The following is an 18024-nucleotide window of genomic DNA, read 5'->3' as shown; positions in this document are numbered from 1 at the left end:
TAGATAGAGAGCGGTTAGATAATTACCATGACTCTCCAAATTATGAACTCTAGCTCTCATCCCCTCCATCTTTGTCACCTCAAAAAATCAACCTTAATCATCAACAGACTATACATACTCTTCCACTCCATAGCAATACTCATCCTCATCTTCTTCAGAATCTCCTCCATTCTCACTCTATTTCACTCCAAAAACCAACCACTCATCCCTCATCTCTTGATCTTCATCTCAGAACTCACACTCTCCTTCTTATGGTTCCTCAACCAGTCTTACTATTGGCGACCGGTCACCAGAACCGCCTTCCCAGAGCGGTTGCCAGAAGACGACCAGCTTCCACCCATAGACGTCTTCATATGCACAGCCGATCCAAGGGCAGAACCGCCACTTGGGGTTATGAACACCGTCATATCCGCCATGGCTTTGAACTATCCTGTAGAGAAGCTTTCTGTTTATCTTTCTGATGATGCTGGTTGTCCGGTGACTTTGGAAGCCATGCGTGAAGCTTTGAAGTTTGCTAAGTTGTGGGTGCCATTCTGCAAGAAGTATGGTGTGAAGACAATTTGTCCCGAAGCTTATTTTACTAGTGAGGAGGACGTAGATGAAGCTATGGTGGATAGTCATGAGTTTGGAGCTGATAAACATAGGATGAAGGTTTATCTCATTTTTACTTTAAACGTACAAATATAATACCCAACACTTAACAACCAACATAACTTTAATTACTTTTGAAGTTACTATTAAAGGCGACAAATAATCTAATTACTTTTGAAGTTATTATTATAGGTGACAAATAATATCTACAGAATATGATTAGTATTTGTTACTTTTTAAACAATTATTCCGGTGTTTGGGTTAGTTCCATTGGGGTGGGGGGTACTGGACGTCTTGATGTGGAGGTGGTTTGTGGGTGCGGTTGATTGTAGGTTTATATGTAAAGGTTTGTTATTATAGATGCTCTTTACACTCAGTCGGTATCGATTTGATTTCTTAAGGTGCTAACGCATGCATTACATCTCACTCGTATATCAATGCAACCCATTGTCAAATATATTAATGTTATATATATATATATATATATATATATATATATATATATATATATATATATATATATATATATATATATATATATATAGGGGAAGGATGTATAGAAACCCACTTTAATTTAGAAAACCCGGGAAACTCAAAGCTCCCGATGTTTTTTTTTTCTTGAAAAAATTTACACATGTTATATACATGTTTTTAAGGGTTTTGTGCAAAAAAAAATCAAAAAAGCGCCGAGTAGATATTTAAAAAAAAAAATAAACAAGTTTTGGTGTAACACATGTTACATTCATCTGACATATTTGTAACATGTGTTACACCAAAACTTGTTTATTTTTTTTAAAAATATCTACTCAGCGCTTTTTTGATTTTTTTTGCCCAAAACCCTTAAAAACATGTATATAACATGTGTAAATTTTTTCAAGAAAAAAAAACATCGGGAGCTTTGAGTTTCCCGGGTTTTCTAAATTAAAGTGGGTTTTCTATAGATACTTACATTATATATATATATATATATATATATATATATATATATATATATATATATATATATATAGGGTAAGGATAGTGTAAAAAGGGTCTAAAGTGTGAGAAGTGTATTATAACACTATATATAATACTATATAACACCATATAAACACCGTATAACAATATGTGACACCATATAATACCATATAACACTATGTAACACTATATAACATTATATAACATTATATAACAAATATAACACTATACATCTATCACAGACATGCTATCAGACAAACAATAGTGTTATATTTGTTATATAATGTTATATAGTGTTACATAGTGTTATATGGTATTATATGGTGTTACATATTGTTATACGGTGTTTATATGGTATTATATAGTATTATATATAGTGTTATAATACAATTCTCACACTTCTCACACTTTTTACAGGATTCTCTACCTATATATATATATATATATATATATATATATATATATATATATATATATATAGTGAGAGAGAGAGATAGAGAGAGAAATATATACTCCCTCCGTCCCATTAAAAGTGTTTTATTTTGAATTTTCAAAGTCTTTCTTTATAAACTTTGACCTTAAATAATTTTGTTTGTGTTAGAGAATACTTGATGAAAGTTATGTGATTTGAGTGTGTTTTACAAGTGTTTTTATCGGGTTAATTTTCATCAAGTTTTATATAACAAAAAAAATATATAATTAAAGTCAAAGTTTATATATAAAGACTTTGAAAATTCAAAATAAGACACATTTAATGGGACGGATGTAGTATTATTTAAGGTATAGAATGTGAAATTAAAAGTTAAAAATATATTATGTAAATTAATTTTACTATACTCCATGATGACTACGACGACATCGACAATAGGGTGGTAGTAATCTCAAAAGCCTTCGGTCTCAAAAAAAAAAAAAAAATCGATGCGCCATTGAGCGTTAAAGATTTTTGTTGTTTCTTCTTTATTTTTGGGAAAAAAAGACAATATTCTGCTTTCGAAAGTCTACCTCACACCTTAGGTGAACGGGCTGGGTGCGGGGAAAGGCGTGGTGTGTCCTTTCACCGCGCGGCAACACCGCCGACGACCCTTCTCTCACCGCGCAGCAACATGGAAATCTGGGATTGTTCACCGCTCGTAGGGGAGAGGAGGGAAGAGGAGAGAGGAGTTCCAGCCAATCATGTATTTGTTCTTCCTTTATTTATTTTTTTAAAGGAAAGAAAATGGTTTGGGTAAAACCACCCCCTTGTGATTAAGTGCTTGAGGGAAGTTGAAGATGGGAGTTGACATGGACCAATTTCATTGGCTCTGATGAGAAGAATTGATGGGAGCACCCCTCTTACCCTTATGATTTTTTATTTCGTATTATGAAATAATTGCATCAAATACTTTACATTTTAGTTCCACTAGTAAGTCCGAAAAAATAAACGTGTACTCTGATATTAAAAAATAGAATATAATAATAATACGTCTATTCTAAGCAAGATTAATATAGTTGAACTAGTTGATGAGGGAAGAATTTTCTATAAGATTGATACATAGATAGATAAATTTGATTTTTCTACTTCATAAAGTTTAGATGAGGGAAGAATTGTCTATAAGATTGATACATAGATAGATAAATTTAATTTTTCTACTTCGATAAAGTTTAGGCTTGTCTCGTAGTAGTAACATCGCATTTGTGGATCAAGCATCTTAATCATCCGGCTATGATTAGCATATTTTGTTTTGTAAAATGATATATGCTTAATACTTATTAAGTTATTATCAATACTTTTTTTTTGTTATGTCTTGATTTGAAACTTTCAATGAAAAGGAAAGAAACTTAGGTATTTTATGGTGATGCATGTATGGTGTAGGAAGAATACAAATTGTTTGCTCAGAAAGTCACCAGGATGTCGGAAAGTGAAAGTTGTATACCAAACAAAGACCATTCTGCCATCGTTGAGGTACAACATCAACTTCTTTCGATTATTACCTTTATTTACTTGAAAGAAGCCAATGAGTCATAGATCAAGTACTTTAAATGATGTAATCCCGTGACCTTCCAATGTGGAGGTCAAGAACATGGTGCAATTTGCTTGCAATCTGTTCCGCGGGGGGGGGGGGGGGGGGGGGGGGGGGTGGAAGGGGGGTTGGTCACTAGCGTTGTCTGCATTCGCAGGGCGTGGGTGGTGGGCGGGCTTGGTCACTAGCGTTGTCTGCATTCGCAAGGCGTGGGTGGTCTTTAACCAATGGGTTTGCCACGATGGTTGGACTTGTATAGTATTCATTGGCCGTTAAAAATAAATTACTCAAAAGAAATTAGTCCTTCCTGTATTATACCGTTTCTTAGGGTGGAGGGGGCACCTTTTTAGTTAAATCTACTACCAATTTCAATCCACCATCCAATATTATTATGTTACATCACTATCAAATACATTTCATTTCAATACAACATATTTTTTTCGAACGGAAACTAACCTATTCCTACTACAAGAAATACGAATAATAGCGGCGACACTACTAGCGGCGACATCCAATATGTCACCGCTATTGCCCTTATCCGCACCCGGTGTCCCAAGTAAAACCCTAGTCACACGTTTGTTATCCTCATGCAACATTAAATATATATATAATTTCCCATACATCCATCTAGCACATGTTGCTAAACCTAGAAGTTGATGGTGTACCCGTGCAGTGGCGGTCCCAGTATTTATTTTCTGAGGATGCAAATAAAGGGTTCAATCATATTTTCAAGGGTGCGATCGAGATTTTTGCCAATTAATTACACTAAGATTTATTTTTTAAGGGGTGAGTCTGCTCCGTTCACGGGTGAACCCATGCCTATGATAGGCCTAAATTTTACTATAAGTGTCACTAAAAAGTAGATAACATTAATATCATGCTCTCAGGACTTTACTCTATATTATTGCTTTACAGGTGATGGTTGATGAAAGCATACATGACCAAAGAAAGATGCCTCTTCTTGTCTATGTTTCTCGTGAAAAAAGACCTTCTCATCCTCATCATTTTAAGGCTGGAGCCCTCAATGCCCTTGTATATAAATCCCTCTCCATCTCTACACATTATATGTTTATATATAGGCATGCATTGCGTATACGATAATTAAACACATCTGAGACGAAAACTAACCAACTGAACATATATTTGCAGCTCAGGGTGTCGAGTTTGATAAGCAATGCACCATATTTACTAGGCTTGGATTGTGATATGTATTGCAATAACAAAAACTCAGCACGTGAAGCTATGTGTTTCCATTTAGACCCCAACTTATCTTCCTCTCTCGCTTTTGTTCAATTCCCACAAACATTTCATAACATCAGTAAACATGATATCTACGAGAGTCAATTGAGATGTACCTTTAAGGTAAACAAGCTACTATCTTAATTAGCCCAGGACATGTTTTAAATCGATTGCTTATGAAAACCGATTATATATTACCTTATTTGACTTGTGAATATGCAAAACGACAAGTCCCATACACTCATTGGCGGATATTGAATGAAAAAATCAGGGGTGGACTCTCACAATCCAATATTTTACACTAAAAAACCGGTAAAATTAACACTATGAAACAGAAAAACATTGGGGGGGAGGGGGGGGGGGGGAGGGACCGTCGCCCATGAGAAGCTCCGCCATTGGATATACTATCAAAATGCTTAATGCTGTTTAAAAAGACAATAATAAGATAAATTTAAACATGTTTCATAAACAATTGCGGGACCCTACCAATTGTGGGATTTTTACTAGACACGTTTGTTTTGTTTGTAGCATTTTGACTTCTTATTTCCTATAGAACTTTTTTTATTAACCAAAGGAATTATTGGAAATTAAACTAGACGTTATGGCTCGGTATGGATGGGATCAAGGGACCGTGTTTGTCTGGAACTGGTTATTACTTGAAGAGAGAAGCACTATACGAGCTACCCTTAATGCAAGAAGGTTTGTAATAACTAGATATGTGAATTGTGATAATGATGAAAAATGAAGGCGACATTGGTCACTAGATTTGTAATAAGTTTCTCTTCTCTGATCTTCTAGATATCAACTTAAAGGAAGTAAAACAACGTTTTGGTTCCTCCAACGAGTTCATTCGATCGCTTTATAAGAAATACAATGCAAAAGTACTGGATTGTGAGAAAGACTTGTTTGATGAATCGTTGCAAGAAACAAAGCACTTGGCATCTTGTGAGTATGAGAATGACACAAAGTGGGGCAATGAGGCAAGTCTTTTAATTCAACCAAATGCTCGTTTTATGAAAAATAGCAAATGTTGGTGTCCTAGTTCATTGTGAATCTAAATTACTTTAATATCGAGAAAGCTCGATGGTCTCAAGACTCTCACAAAAGTTGTGCTTGACGGGGATTCTTTTTTCTATGTTTTTTTATCTATGTTTGTTTATAGGGTTGGCCCATGGGCCGGGTAAAGTGGGCAACCATCTAAGGCCGGCCAACCTTTAAGTGGCCCAAAATTTATTACAAAAACCTTTTAAAATTTAAAACCTAATAATATTTAGGGTTATTGGATTTTATCACCCACAACTATCAAGGCTGTTGCCACCCCCAACTAACACTTTGACACCCGACACCCCTAACTTGACTTTTAGTTTGTGTTGGCACCACTCAGTTAAATCTTTACTAACTGAGTTTGTTTACAATCCTACGTGGCACAACTTAGCTTACGTGGATAGGATGATATTGGCGATTACGTGGCACATCTCTCTCTCTCTTTTCTCTCTCTTTGATCTGCACCTTATTAAAGAAAGCATCCCAATTCATCCAACAAACACACATCCCAATTCATCTAACAAATTCACCAGGATCACTTCATCTGAACTCTTGAATCAACATCAGAATTAACTGCAAATTAAACCTGCCAATCGACATTAAACCATCACCAAACGCCGTCGTTCAGAGGCAGAGACCTAAACTCCTGAGTCGTATCCCTAGACGCCCGGAGAGTACTCCGACAGTTTGGTGAAGATGTTGGTGGTGAGGGTGATTCAAGGGTGGTTGTGGGTTGAGGCCCTGACGGTGGTAGTCGGAGATGGTGGTGGTTGGTGGAGGTGGTGCTTTGGAGATGGTGGTGGATTTTATGGTTACATTTACTTTTGATCAATGGGTGTTGCTAGATTAGTGGTGGATTTTATTTGTCGCCGGAGTTTCATCAATCAATGTGTGTTATGGGCGCCGCCGGAGACGGCGGCGACGGTGGGCGGAGGATCTCATGGACAGTGGTTTGTGGTGTGAAGTTTGTGTTGGGTTTCTTTACTAGGCGCTGTGCGTATCGACCCGTGCAGTGTTGTAGCTAACGCGTTAAGTATCCCGCCTGGGGAGTACGTTCGCAAGAATGAAACTCAAAGGAATTGACGGGGGCCCGCACAAGTTTCTTCCCCTTTTAACAATTTTCACATCAAATTTCATTTTTTTGTAACAATTTAGGTCCAATTTTGTGATTTTGCAGGAATAGGAAAACAGAGTGGTGTTGAATCTGATTATACCGATTTTGTGATTTTGTGATTTAGGTCCAATGTTGTTTGGGTTTGGTCATGGGTATAACTATGTGTGGTTTTGATGAACATGTTATTGTGTTGATTCATGGTTAAGATTTTTTTTTTCACTTCATGATATTTTCATGTGCCGAAAACAAGCCGTATTTGGTCGGTTTATTTAACGTGGAGAAGTGGTTTGTTTGGTTAGTCGTATTCAACTGCGTGCAAAATGTTTAGGATGATGGAGAGAGACTCCATTAGAGAGATGATGATGACGCCTACTTGTGCCACGAATTCGTCACGTCATCCTGTCCAACTCATCAGCTATGTGCTACGTAGGATCATAAACAAACTCAGTTAGTAAAAATTTAACTGAGTGGTGCCAGCACAAACTAAAAGTCAAGTTGGGGGTGTCGGGTGTCAAAGTGTTAGTTGGGGGTGGCAACGGCCAAAGGCCGATAGTTGGGGGTGATAAAATCCAATAACCCTAATATTTACAACTCAATATGTTTTTTAAACCTTTCATGACATGTTGTAGGTTGGTTTTAGATACTTCTCCGTGACTGAAGACTTCTACACAAGCATCCATATGCACTGTAAACATTGGATTTCAGTTAACCATATGCCATCACGACCAGCCTTTTTGGGATCTTGCACCACAAATTTAAACGATGTTTTGATTCAAGGCACAAGATGGAGCGCCGGCTTGATGGAAGTTGCTCTATCAAGATTCTCTCCCCTTATTTATGGACCATCAAGAATGCCTATTCTTCAGAGTTTTTGTTATGCATGGCTGGCTTTCTTGCCTACCGCTTTCATATCTTTGTGGATTCTAGCAACTATTCCATTTCTCTCCTTGCTCAGTCACATCACTATTTATCCCAAGGTTAATGAGTGATCAACCTAAACCCGCTACTAAAAATTGTCGCATTTCTGACCAACATTTTCGTTAAAAACAACCATTTCCGACGACTTTATATTTAAAAAAAATAATATTTCATCGAGAAATGGTCAAAAGTTTTCCACAAGTTTTTTTTTTTTTTGTCGGAAATTTCTGCAGAAAAATTTGCTCTTTTCAAGTAGTGAACTAATGATTTTAAAGCATCTTAGTAACTTGTATTACAAGAAATATGCATGGATTTTGATAATATTAATTATATGTTAATTTGTTAATTATTCATGCAGGTTACAAATCCTTTTTTCCTTGTGTTTCTATATGTGTTTGTATTATCAAATTTACAACACATGAGAGAGATCCACTCTACAGGAGCTTCAATCCAAACATGGAAATATGAACAAAGGGTATGGATGATAAAGGGAATCACATCTCATCTTTATGGAAGTGCTCATGCAATTATGGAAAAACTTGGGATGAAAGAAGCAAATTTCCTACCAACAAATAAAGTGGTCAATGAAGATGAAGTAAAACTACACCAAATGGGCATATACAATTTCCAAACTTCAAGTATCTTTCTTGTTCCCCTTTGTTCTTTGGTTACCCTCAATCTTCTAGCATTCATAGTCGGGATCATTCAAATAGTGTTTCGTAGAGAGTACGTTGATGCGATCTTCATACAAACTTTCCTGACGTTTTACATCGCTTTGATGGGTTATCCTGTGCTCGAAGGTATGATGTTGAGGAAGGACAAAGGAAGGATTGCAACCAATGTTAGTTGCTACTCGCTTATATTTTCTGTTTTTATTTTGTCTTTTGGAAAACTTCTTGTTGCTTATTGAATATTAGTTTTGGTCCAAAAATCAATAAAACACATAACTGTGACATTTGTAAGATACTGATTATTATGTGCTTCATTGGTATGAGTTGTGACTTCTTTGTATTAATTGATGTTGTATTCGATACGTTGCCCTTTCAATTCAAATTCTAAATGACAACACTTGTAATCTTGTATTGTGTCTCGGTTAGGGATCAAAAGAATCTTGGTTGTGGACTAATGTTTAGAACTCTGAACATATAAATCCTTGGATTGGTCGAGGCCCGATAGTTGACATCGGACCCTTATTTTCTGTTCCATGTTTAAAAATTTATTCGCAAACTTTTTAGTTGTATAACAATTACCATTTATTATAAATATTTGTTTCTTCTCATTTTGTGTTTTTAACAAGTCAACAATAAACTCTGATGCAACTTATTTGATAGTTCAATGAACAAATACAAAATATGTTCAAAACATTAACATACTAACAATCCCCAAGATAGCACTCTAGTAATAAGAATGTGAGAATCTATTGTGAAAGTCTTAGTAATCAAATCCTAGCGCCACCCAGTTTACCCCGAAACACGTAATTTATCTTTCTCTTGTTGGCCGTGGGACCAGTCGGTGGAAAACAAGCTTGGTTGTATTCCTTTTTATGCATCTCTAAATTCGTTACAACAGACAAAACGTATTAAGTTATCGAAGCGTGTTTGGTTAAATTATAGATCTTAAATTAGCATTTATAAAAGATACGATTATTGAATAGTCACCCTAGTTTTTAAAATCACATTGATTTCATTATAGATCATCTTGGAAAGTGCAGGAACTTAAAAAAAAAAAAGAGTAAAATGCAATTTGCGTCCCTGTAGTTTGAGTGAAACATCAACTTGAGTCCCTAAATTCTTTTTTTTGCTTTTTTGAGCCCTTGAACTTATAAATTCATAACAATTTGCGTCCCTCCGTCAGTTTTCCGTCCATTTTACTGTTTAAAAATTGTGAAATGTCCTTTATACCCTTAATAAAATGCAATTTGCGTTCCTGTGGTATGAGTGAAACATCAACATGAGTCTCTAAATTCTTTTTTTTTTTTTTTTGCTTTTTTGAGCCCCTGAACTTATAAATTCATAACACTTTACGTCACTCCATCAGTTTTCCGTCCGTTTTACTGTTTAAAAATTGTGAAATTTCCTTTATACCCTTAATAATAAACAGAACTAAAAGTGTCATTTGGCAAAAAAAAAAAAAAAGAAACAGCGCCTTCCTCTTGTTTGAATTTCCCCAAATAACACTATTAAACCCTAAATTACTTATATGCCAAAATGGTATATATGCCAAAAGACGGTCTTACCCCTGGCTCATACAGTCAAACAGACGGAAAACTGAAGGAGGGACGCAAAGTGTTATGAATTTATAAGTTCAGGTGCTCAAAAAAGCAAAAAAAAAAAAAAAAAAAAGAATTTAGGGGCTCAAGTTGATGTTTCACTCATACCACAGGGACGCAAATTGCATTTTACTCGGGGTTTTTAGAAGGGAATATATGCCAAAAGACGGTCTTACCCCTGGCTCATACAGTCATACAGACGGAAAACTGACGGAGGGACGCAAAGTGTTATGAATTTATAAATTCAGGGGCTCAAAAAAGCAAAAAAAAAAAAAAAAGAATTTAGGGGCTCAAGTTGATGTTTCACTCATACCACAGGACACAAATTGCATTTTACTCAAAAAAAAAAACAAAAAAAACGATATTGACTTCTGATAAGGATGAAGAATATGAGAGGAATAAAAATTAGATGATGAAGAATATGATTTAATTTTCTATATAAATCATCTAGTTAAAAAAAATCAAGTTTTTAAACATTTAAATATATTTCTTTGATTATAAATAAGGATATATGGTAAAATACAATGGTTAAAGCGATGTGATAAAAAAGATAGATAAAGGGTAAATGCCGTTCAAAAAAAGATAAAGGGTAGATTGGTGTGGCTAAAAATAAAAATAATGATTAGAGATAAGGGCTTTTCCAGAAGACAATTGTTGAGTCAAAAACTCTCAGATGGTTAGTGTTCAAGTTTTCCATGAAAGGAAAGAATGTGAGTTGAAGGACTTTGAACTCTGCTCCAAAATGCATCCCGAAACTGCTTAAGGTATTAAATCTCATCATCACCTTTTGACACCCTGCAGCCACCCACCCAAGACATTGTTGGGAACATGCAAGATATTATGTGTTCAGTTTGCAAATCATTCAAAGTCATTCACTTTTGTACTGGGATTGATACATGGCATCACTTTTATTTTGACAACCAAAGCTTCATTAGGCCATGGGGGTATGGGGCTTGGGTTGTGGTGTGGGTTGGGGGAAAACGCCCAAGCCACCATCCCGAGTGTGTTTGGGTTGGGGCGTGGCCCTTGGGGCTTGGCTTTCAAGCCGGGCGTGAGACGGTACGGCCATGCTAGCTGGCTGCCTCCCATTCGCTCACCCGCCACGTCATAGCGGACATTCAAATTTTGAATTTAAAATTCAAACGGTTTGGGGGAAAACCAAACCGCCACCCGGTCACCCAACCACCCCCTATATATTGTAACCCCCAACCCGCTGGTCCCCCCCCCCCCCCCAATCCCACGAACCCAACCCCACCGGCTACCCACTTCTCTCGAACCCGCTGACCCCTGATCCCCCCCATCCCACGAACCCAACCCCACCGGCTAACCCACTGGTCCCCCCCCCCCCCCCCCCCCGCTATGGCATCCTGGACCCATGAAGAAGAAATGGCTCTCGTCACTAGTGTCGTCGACGCTATGAAGGGGCGGCCATCGGGCCAAACAAAATATTGGCCGGAAGCATTCGCAGCCTACCGACATAATGTCGATAACGACCGCCACAACCTCAACGTGTGTCAACATAAATGGCGCGAGCTACGGCCAAGCTCGAGCGTTTCAAGGCTTACTACGAAGCCGTTCCGAGCGGCGAGTTAAGCCAAGAGGACCGGGTGGCGATGGCGAACATAGAGTTTCGAGGCAAGGAGCGAAAGGCGTTCGACAAGATCGACCTTTTTGAAATTTATTTAACGTTCTAGGTTTGTTATTTTGTAATTTTTAGAAATTATGTAATTTTTAGGATTATGTAATTTTTAAAATTTTAATGAATTTGTAGGTTTTTTTTATAGATGTTGTTTGATTTTTTATAAATTTTTTGTATTTTTTTTAATATTCTGCTGCCACGCGGTGCACCCAACCCAAGCCCAATCCACGCCCCACCATACCCCGCGGACACGTAACCAGGCGGTGGGGGGGGGGGGGCTCCCATTCCACGTGTCAACAAATGCCCCAACTTAAGCCACCATACCTCACGGTCTTAGCCTAGTGGTAATAATGGGTACTAAAAAAGTGTTATTTTCTTAGGGTATATGGGGTGGTCATCACTCATTACACTCCATCATATCATCTCACTCAATCACGACTTGACATCTCATTTAATCGCATTCTGCTCTATCACACTTGCAATGGTTATCATATTCCATCACTCCCTTATTTTTGTTTCTTAATAAATACCACACCCATTACAACTTAACATCAAAGTCAACCTATACATACAACATCAAAGTCAACCTACACACACAACACAAACCATCACACCACGATACTCATCACAATTTCCATCCCATCACCAAGTGTCACGACCCCCGACCCCATCCTGGCCGGAATCGGTGCCGTGAGCAGTCCAGTGGTACCGGTGATTATTTTGAAAAACGTTGCAGCGGAAATTTCATCAGGACCGTGAGTTAGGAAAAATATCAGAGTTTAGAAACACCGGATTTTATTTCAAAAGATGGAATAAATTCCATGTTTTACAAAGGTAGCTTTTAATAAAAACAATATTTCTTAATTTGAAAATAAGCCACTTCTTGAAGTCCTTTCAGTGTCGGATCCAATCCTTACTCCAATCTATTGTAATTACCTGAAACGCGTTTTAAAAAGATTTTGTCAGCGGGAAATACTGAGTGAATTATTCATTTTACTGAAAACGACACATTTGTTATAATTTACAGTATTAAGAGTTTTTATATATGTTTATTATCAACCAACATTCAAGAATAGGTATGTGTCACAGACCAGCTCTGTGACTGTGGTCATATCACCATTGGCTGTCCCAATGAGTGACGTATGTCACAATTAGGCTCGCCCACCTAATGTGAAGGAAACAATAATAACAATATTGTGCACAATACCCCACATACCGGCTGTAATTTGGTGATTACATAAACTTAATCACTGTAATTATAACTTTGAAAAATGGTTTGGAGTATTGTAAAACATTTAACAGCTCACAAACGGTGAGAAAAGAGTTTATAAAAGAAGAATAACTCACTAATCATCATGCAGGATTGAGTTAACAAACTTCTTGATTCTACTTTTCCCGATAATTAAGCATGTACTTTATTATTCTGGATCTTCTGATGATTTAATAGTTTGTTTGATTGTAAGGGTGTAGTTGGGAGTGTTTTTGGTGGTTTAACATAATAGAATACGTATTGGTGTAAAACCCAAATCAAACCTTAACGGTAGTCATGAGATTCGAACCTTAACGAATTTCACAAAAACCGGGTTAATGATCAATACAGCTTTTACGATAACTCACGAGATCAAATTCTCCTAATAAATGACAAAGTGCAATACTTCAACTCATTTATCGTATTAACGACAAACGACAAAGTATAATACTTCAACTCATTTATCGAATTATCGACAAACGACAAAGTATGATGCTTCAACTCATTTATCGAATTATCGACAAACGACAAAGCATAACCCAATGTGGGCGGCACTTAGACATTCTTTGGATATATTGATTGCTCGGAAAATGAATCGTAATAGCGATCGAGTCATTACCCTGTTATTGCGGCAGAATTTCGAGATTATGTGGGTTTTTGTAGTATTTCGACGATATCTGGGTGTACGAATTGAATTTTACCGTCGAACCAACGCAGGAAATCAAGTGCCAAACTCCTCTATTTATACTGGAAAAACGGCGCGCTCGCGTGTCACGACAGGGAAACCTGGTCCTGGCGCGTGGCGCGAGAGGTCACTTTTAATATGGTGTTGCCACGCGTCTCAGTAGCTTGGGTGAGTCGACGGTTTGTTAAAATTCAATTTCTATCGAAAACAGTTTGGATAATACTAACTAGGAAATACCCCCCCTGAGTTTTAGGGGCCCTGATCCTGATTCCGATTGTTCTGAAAATTTTAGGGGTCATGCAGTATCACTTGGGGGTCTCAATTAGGGTTTCCTATTGGACAAAATATAATAAGAAATAATAGTTTTGGTGAGAGTTGTTACATCCTTCCCACCTTAATAAAAATCTCGTCCTCGAGATTTGAACTATGATATTTTCTTGGGGTTATGTTTCTTTTTTTTTTTTTAATTAAGAGGAATAATGTAGCGTGGAATGGAATCAAATGATATTTTGAGAGGTATGAGTTTAAACAATTGGATTCAATATTCCAAATGAACTTACTTTGATCAATTGAAAAAGATTCTATTTGTGAGTAGAAGTATGAAAAATGATTTGTTAATGATTATCCCGAAAATCAATATTGTTTACTTAAATGGTAGGATATATTAAACAATAGAATTTTAGTGTATAGTAATCTGAGTACATAATTGTACCAAGAAAATGACAAACCAAACGAACGACGTATGAATAGGGTTTAACACAGGCTACAACTCTATTCGGATGTTACAAAGTGTTTGTAATGATTGAAAGAATTCAATAATGATGACCGAATAAATTCACCGTTTTCGAAATTGTGAGTTTCAAGGAAGCGAATCTAGATGTTTCAAATGATGAAATGTTCAAACGAATGAGATGAAATGGTATAGTTTTTCAAGGTGATTGGGTTCAAGCCAAAAGATATATGATCTATAGCTTCTTAAAATGAATGTGAAGAACTTTTTGGAATTAGTAAAATTCTTTGTCAGAAGAAAACTTACCTTGATTGGTACCTAAGGAAGACTTAAGATTGACTGGTTCCAATTGAAATGAAAACATGAAAATGATTCGTCAAATATTGAATTATGATATGAGAAAATCAATGTGCTGAGATGGGTGATTTGTAAGAATACATGAAAAGACAATGAAGTTAGAGTATTTTTGTCTTAATACACAATTGTATTCAGATGATTTTAATCAAAATATTTGATTTAAAGATAGGTGATATTTTGATTTACTAAATACCTTTTCCTGTTATCATAAAGTAGAATAATAAATAAATATAGATAGGTTTAAAATATCAAAACACGTAATAATAATAATATATGTTTTATAAATAGGTTTACCCAATATCGTAGAACTCATGATTATTATTTTTAAAATCAAGTATGTTTACTATAAGATTAGGGTATCATGAAAGTAGAATAATAAATGTTTATTTTAATATCGAGCATACTTAAATATTGGGTTGTGTAACTGACATTTGATATTTTAATATGTATATATTATAAAAGAATATTTCTATAAGTATTTAATAGTTGTGAAATATTAATTAAGATGATCATTTATTTATAATATGTTTTGTTCATGAATGCTTAGACAATTATTTAGATAATTTTGTTCGTCCCTTTAATTATTTTTATGAAAATATATTTTCTCTTTACAGTACGAAGTATATATATTTCTATATATAATATAAAAATATTTTTACATGTAATTGAAATTTACTAACTAAGTATGATGACTTAATTTATATATAGTAAATAGTTATTATCATGGTTGGATATTGGTTAGTGCTGCCTTGTTTAAGCATAGGTGATCAGTCCATGCCTAACTAAGGCTAGGCTATCCAATACCCGTCTTTGACAATAACCCTAGTATTTTAAAATAATACTAACACTATCACTATTAATATTATTACTAATAATAAAATTAATATGTATTACCAATAATAAATAACTAAATAAAACTAAAATAAGAGTATACCTCAAACATAATTTTATATGTAAAATATAAATTCTGTATCTCAATGGTTTTAACAAGAATTTTAAATATAGTAATACTATATTATAAATTAGGTAATTACTTATGTAAGTTTCCATATAAAATAAATAAAATTTATATTTTAAATTTATATAACGTTTTTCGATCAATGATGATAATAAATATCACGAAAGGCTCGATTGATGCTGTAAGAACTTTTTAAGAGATACACGGAAATAGGACATGAAATGGGGTATCCTTATCTTTAAGATTGTTTGTATAGAATAAATCAACAAAGCGGATTCAAAATAAGTAAATAACTAAATAATTAATCCGAGATTAGCGTAAGCTTCAGATTTTGTGAAAACGTCACCACAAGGTGATCGTGATTTAAAGAAAATGATTCAATGAAGTTGAAGACCAACAAGCATGTTATAGTTCAAGAAAATTGAAGTGCTTGTTGGGATTATTTTGAATATAATGGTTGCAATTCATCATATGGGACTTTGAATGGAATATGTATTGTGAGCAAGTTAACTGATTTTGAATAAACCAAGTTTGAATAAGAAAGTTCGACATGATTACAACAAAACCATGTATACCTTTCAAAAGAAAATCGAGTTTTTCCGAGAAACTTATTGACTCAATATCAAAGAGTCAACGTTTTGCAATAAACGTGGTTTATAAATGCAAAGATCAAGTATAGTGATATGATATTTGAACTTTTGATAAAAATAATAAATTGGAATGAAGCCCTCCAGTGGTCTTTATAAATCAAACGAACCACATGCGCAACAAACAGTGCATGTGTAAAGTGTGGATTTACCAAGAAATGAAATAGATCAATATTTGCTAAAAGAAATCCTCATGGTATGATGACTATTAGAGGAAGTAAAAACACGAAAGTCAATTCTTTATAGGCAAAAATCAGAATTGCAACAAAAGAAATATAAGAGTTTTATCTGGAATTTCGTGTGATAACTTATTTGTTTAATGACATTATCAGAGAATGTCGAATGAAGTAAAATGAAATAGGGAATGTGCAAAACTATATGACTTCTTTTGTAGTACTAATAATTATGACTCAGGTTAAACTATGTACCGATGTTTGTGAAATGTTGTTCCAACGTACCTCAGCGAGATTTTGATTGTTTGTAAGATCATGTGGCAAAATACCGCTTTTTGATTAGTAGTACTTTTTACCGACGGAATTAATATTGGTGTCATCGTGCCTAATTTATATTTTTCAAAGGTCTTGCCTTGGAAGTTGTGTGTGATAAACTTTGACGTCTGTGGACGTAAAATTTTAAGTTTCATGTGTTTTCTTGTGCATTAGCATAACTTGACATGCTTCTTACTTGCGTTCATAATTTATGGCGTTAATAATTTATGGCAACGTATTGGTGATTCTTATATTTTTGATGGTGTCCCAACTTAATGGGTTTCCATTTATTATTGTTGCTCGAGTTACGAGGTAGATGATCAAACAAAATAATGTTTGATATCGATATAGGTAAGAGATTCTTGATAAAGGAATCTAAATTTATTATTGACACATATACTTGTGCTTTATCCCTAATTATCAATTGTTATGGCTTTTGAAATTTCTTATAGATATACATATCTATATAATCATATATTTCACATGCTGTAATATACATATCCTTTATAAAGTCAAATGTATTTATCAAATTCATATTTCCAAGGACCAGTCAGAAATCTGGTTAAGATATTATTTAGGGAAATCTTGTCACTTGTTTGACATATCATATACCCCGTCTTACCCGGTACTCGCCGGAGAGGTAATCTTAGTATATCCGGACAAACTGGAAAGTCTGCTACTCTATATCCAGTTTTGCCGGAGAAAATTTTCTATTTCCCATAAATAGTATCTTTTCAAGATTTTAAAAGTGTCTCTTTTATTAGGACTTTTATCCAGAATCAAGGAAATTTGTATTCCCATAACATATATTATTTTAGACCAAATAATATCAATAAGCAAGAATAAATAGCAATTAAGTGCTATTGCCTGCTAACCGTCATTCTTATGACATACCAGTATTCATTACATTATACTTATATAAGTAAATTACCTTAAAGTTTATTTTAAGGCAAAATTCTTAAGTTCAACTCTAAATATCATTCAGAATGTTATCAGATAATTTTTAAGTTTCTAACTTTCCGTTTAAGCTTAGGTATTATTATAACACCTATTTGCGTAAACAAGTGGCTTAGCTTATACTAAGGCATCTTTTCTTATGTGCAAGTCTAAATGTTATCAGATGTGCTACCAGTTAAGTT

At 35.1% G+C, this 18024-nt stretch overlaps 1 protein-coding gene across 1 annotated transcript; it reads left to right on the top strand.

Annotated features, from left to right (window-relative positions):
• LOC110930959 (cellulose synthase-like protein G2) lies at nt 1–8827 on the top strand. The gene is made up of 8 exons (XM_022174346.2): nt 1–651; nt 3401–3490; nt 4464–4580; nt 4698–4910; nt 5384–5486; nt 5586–5767; nt 7575–7922; nt 8222–8827. The coding sequence occupies exons 1-8, from the start codon at nt 28–30 to the stop codon at nt 8771–8773; spliced, it is 2229 nt and encodes a 742-aa protein (XP_022030038.1). The 5' UTR covers nt 1–27; the 3' UTR covers nt 8774–8827.
• Nucleotides 8828–18024: the final 9197 nt, after the last annotated feature.

The sequence above is a fragment of the Helianthus annuus genome, chromosome 3 (genome assembly GCF_002127325.2).
Source record: "Helianthus annuus cultivar XRQ/B chromosome 3, HanXRQr2.0-SUNRISE, whole genome shotgun sequence".
NCBI classification, from domain to species: domain Eukaryota; kingdom Viridiplantae; phylum Streptophyta; class Magnoliopsida; order Asterales; family Asteraceae; genus Helianthus; species Helianthus annuus.
This window is presented reverse-complemented; position numbering and strand designations above follow the sequence as displayed.

Bases quoted from the DNA above. Each gene is read 5' to 3' on its own strand.
- LOC110930959 (XM_022174346.2), top strand. From the start codon at position 28: ATGACTCTCCAAATTATGAACTCTAGCTCTCATCCCCTCCATCTTTGT. The intron at 4,581-4,697 runs GTATATAAATCC...ATATATTTGCAG, and splicing joins CTGGAGCCCTCAATGCCCTT to CTCAGGGTGTCGAGTTTGAT. The intron at 7,923-8,221 runs GTTAATGAGTGA...TTATTCATGCAG, and splicing joins ACATCACTATTTATCCCAAG to GTTACAAATCCTTTTTTCCT.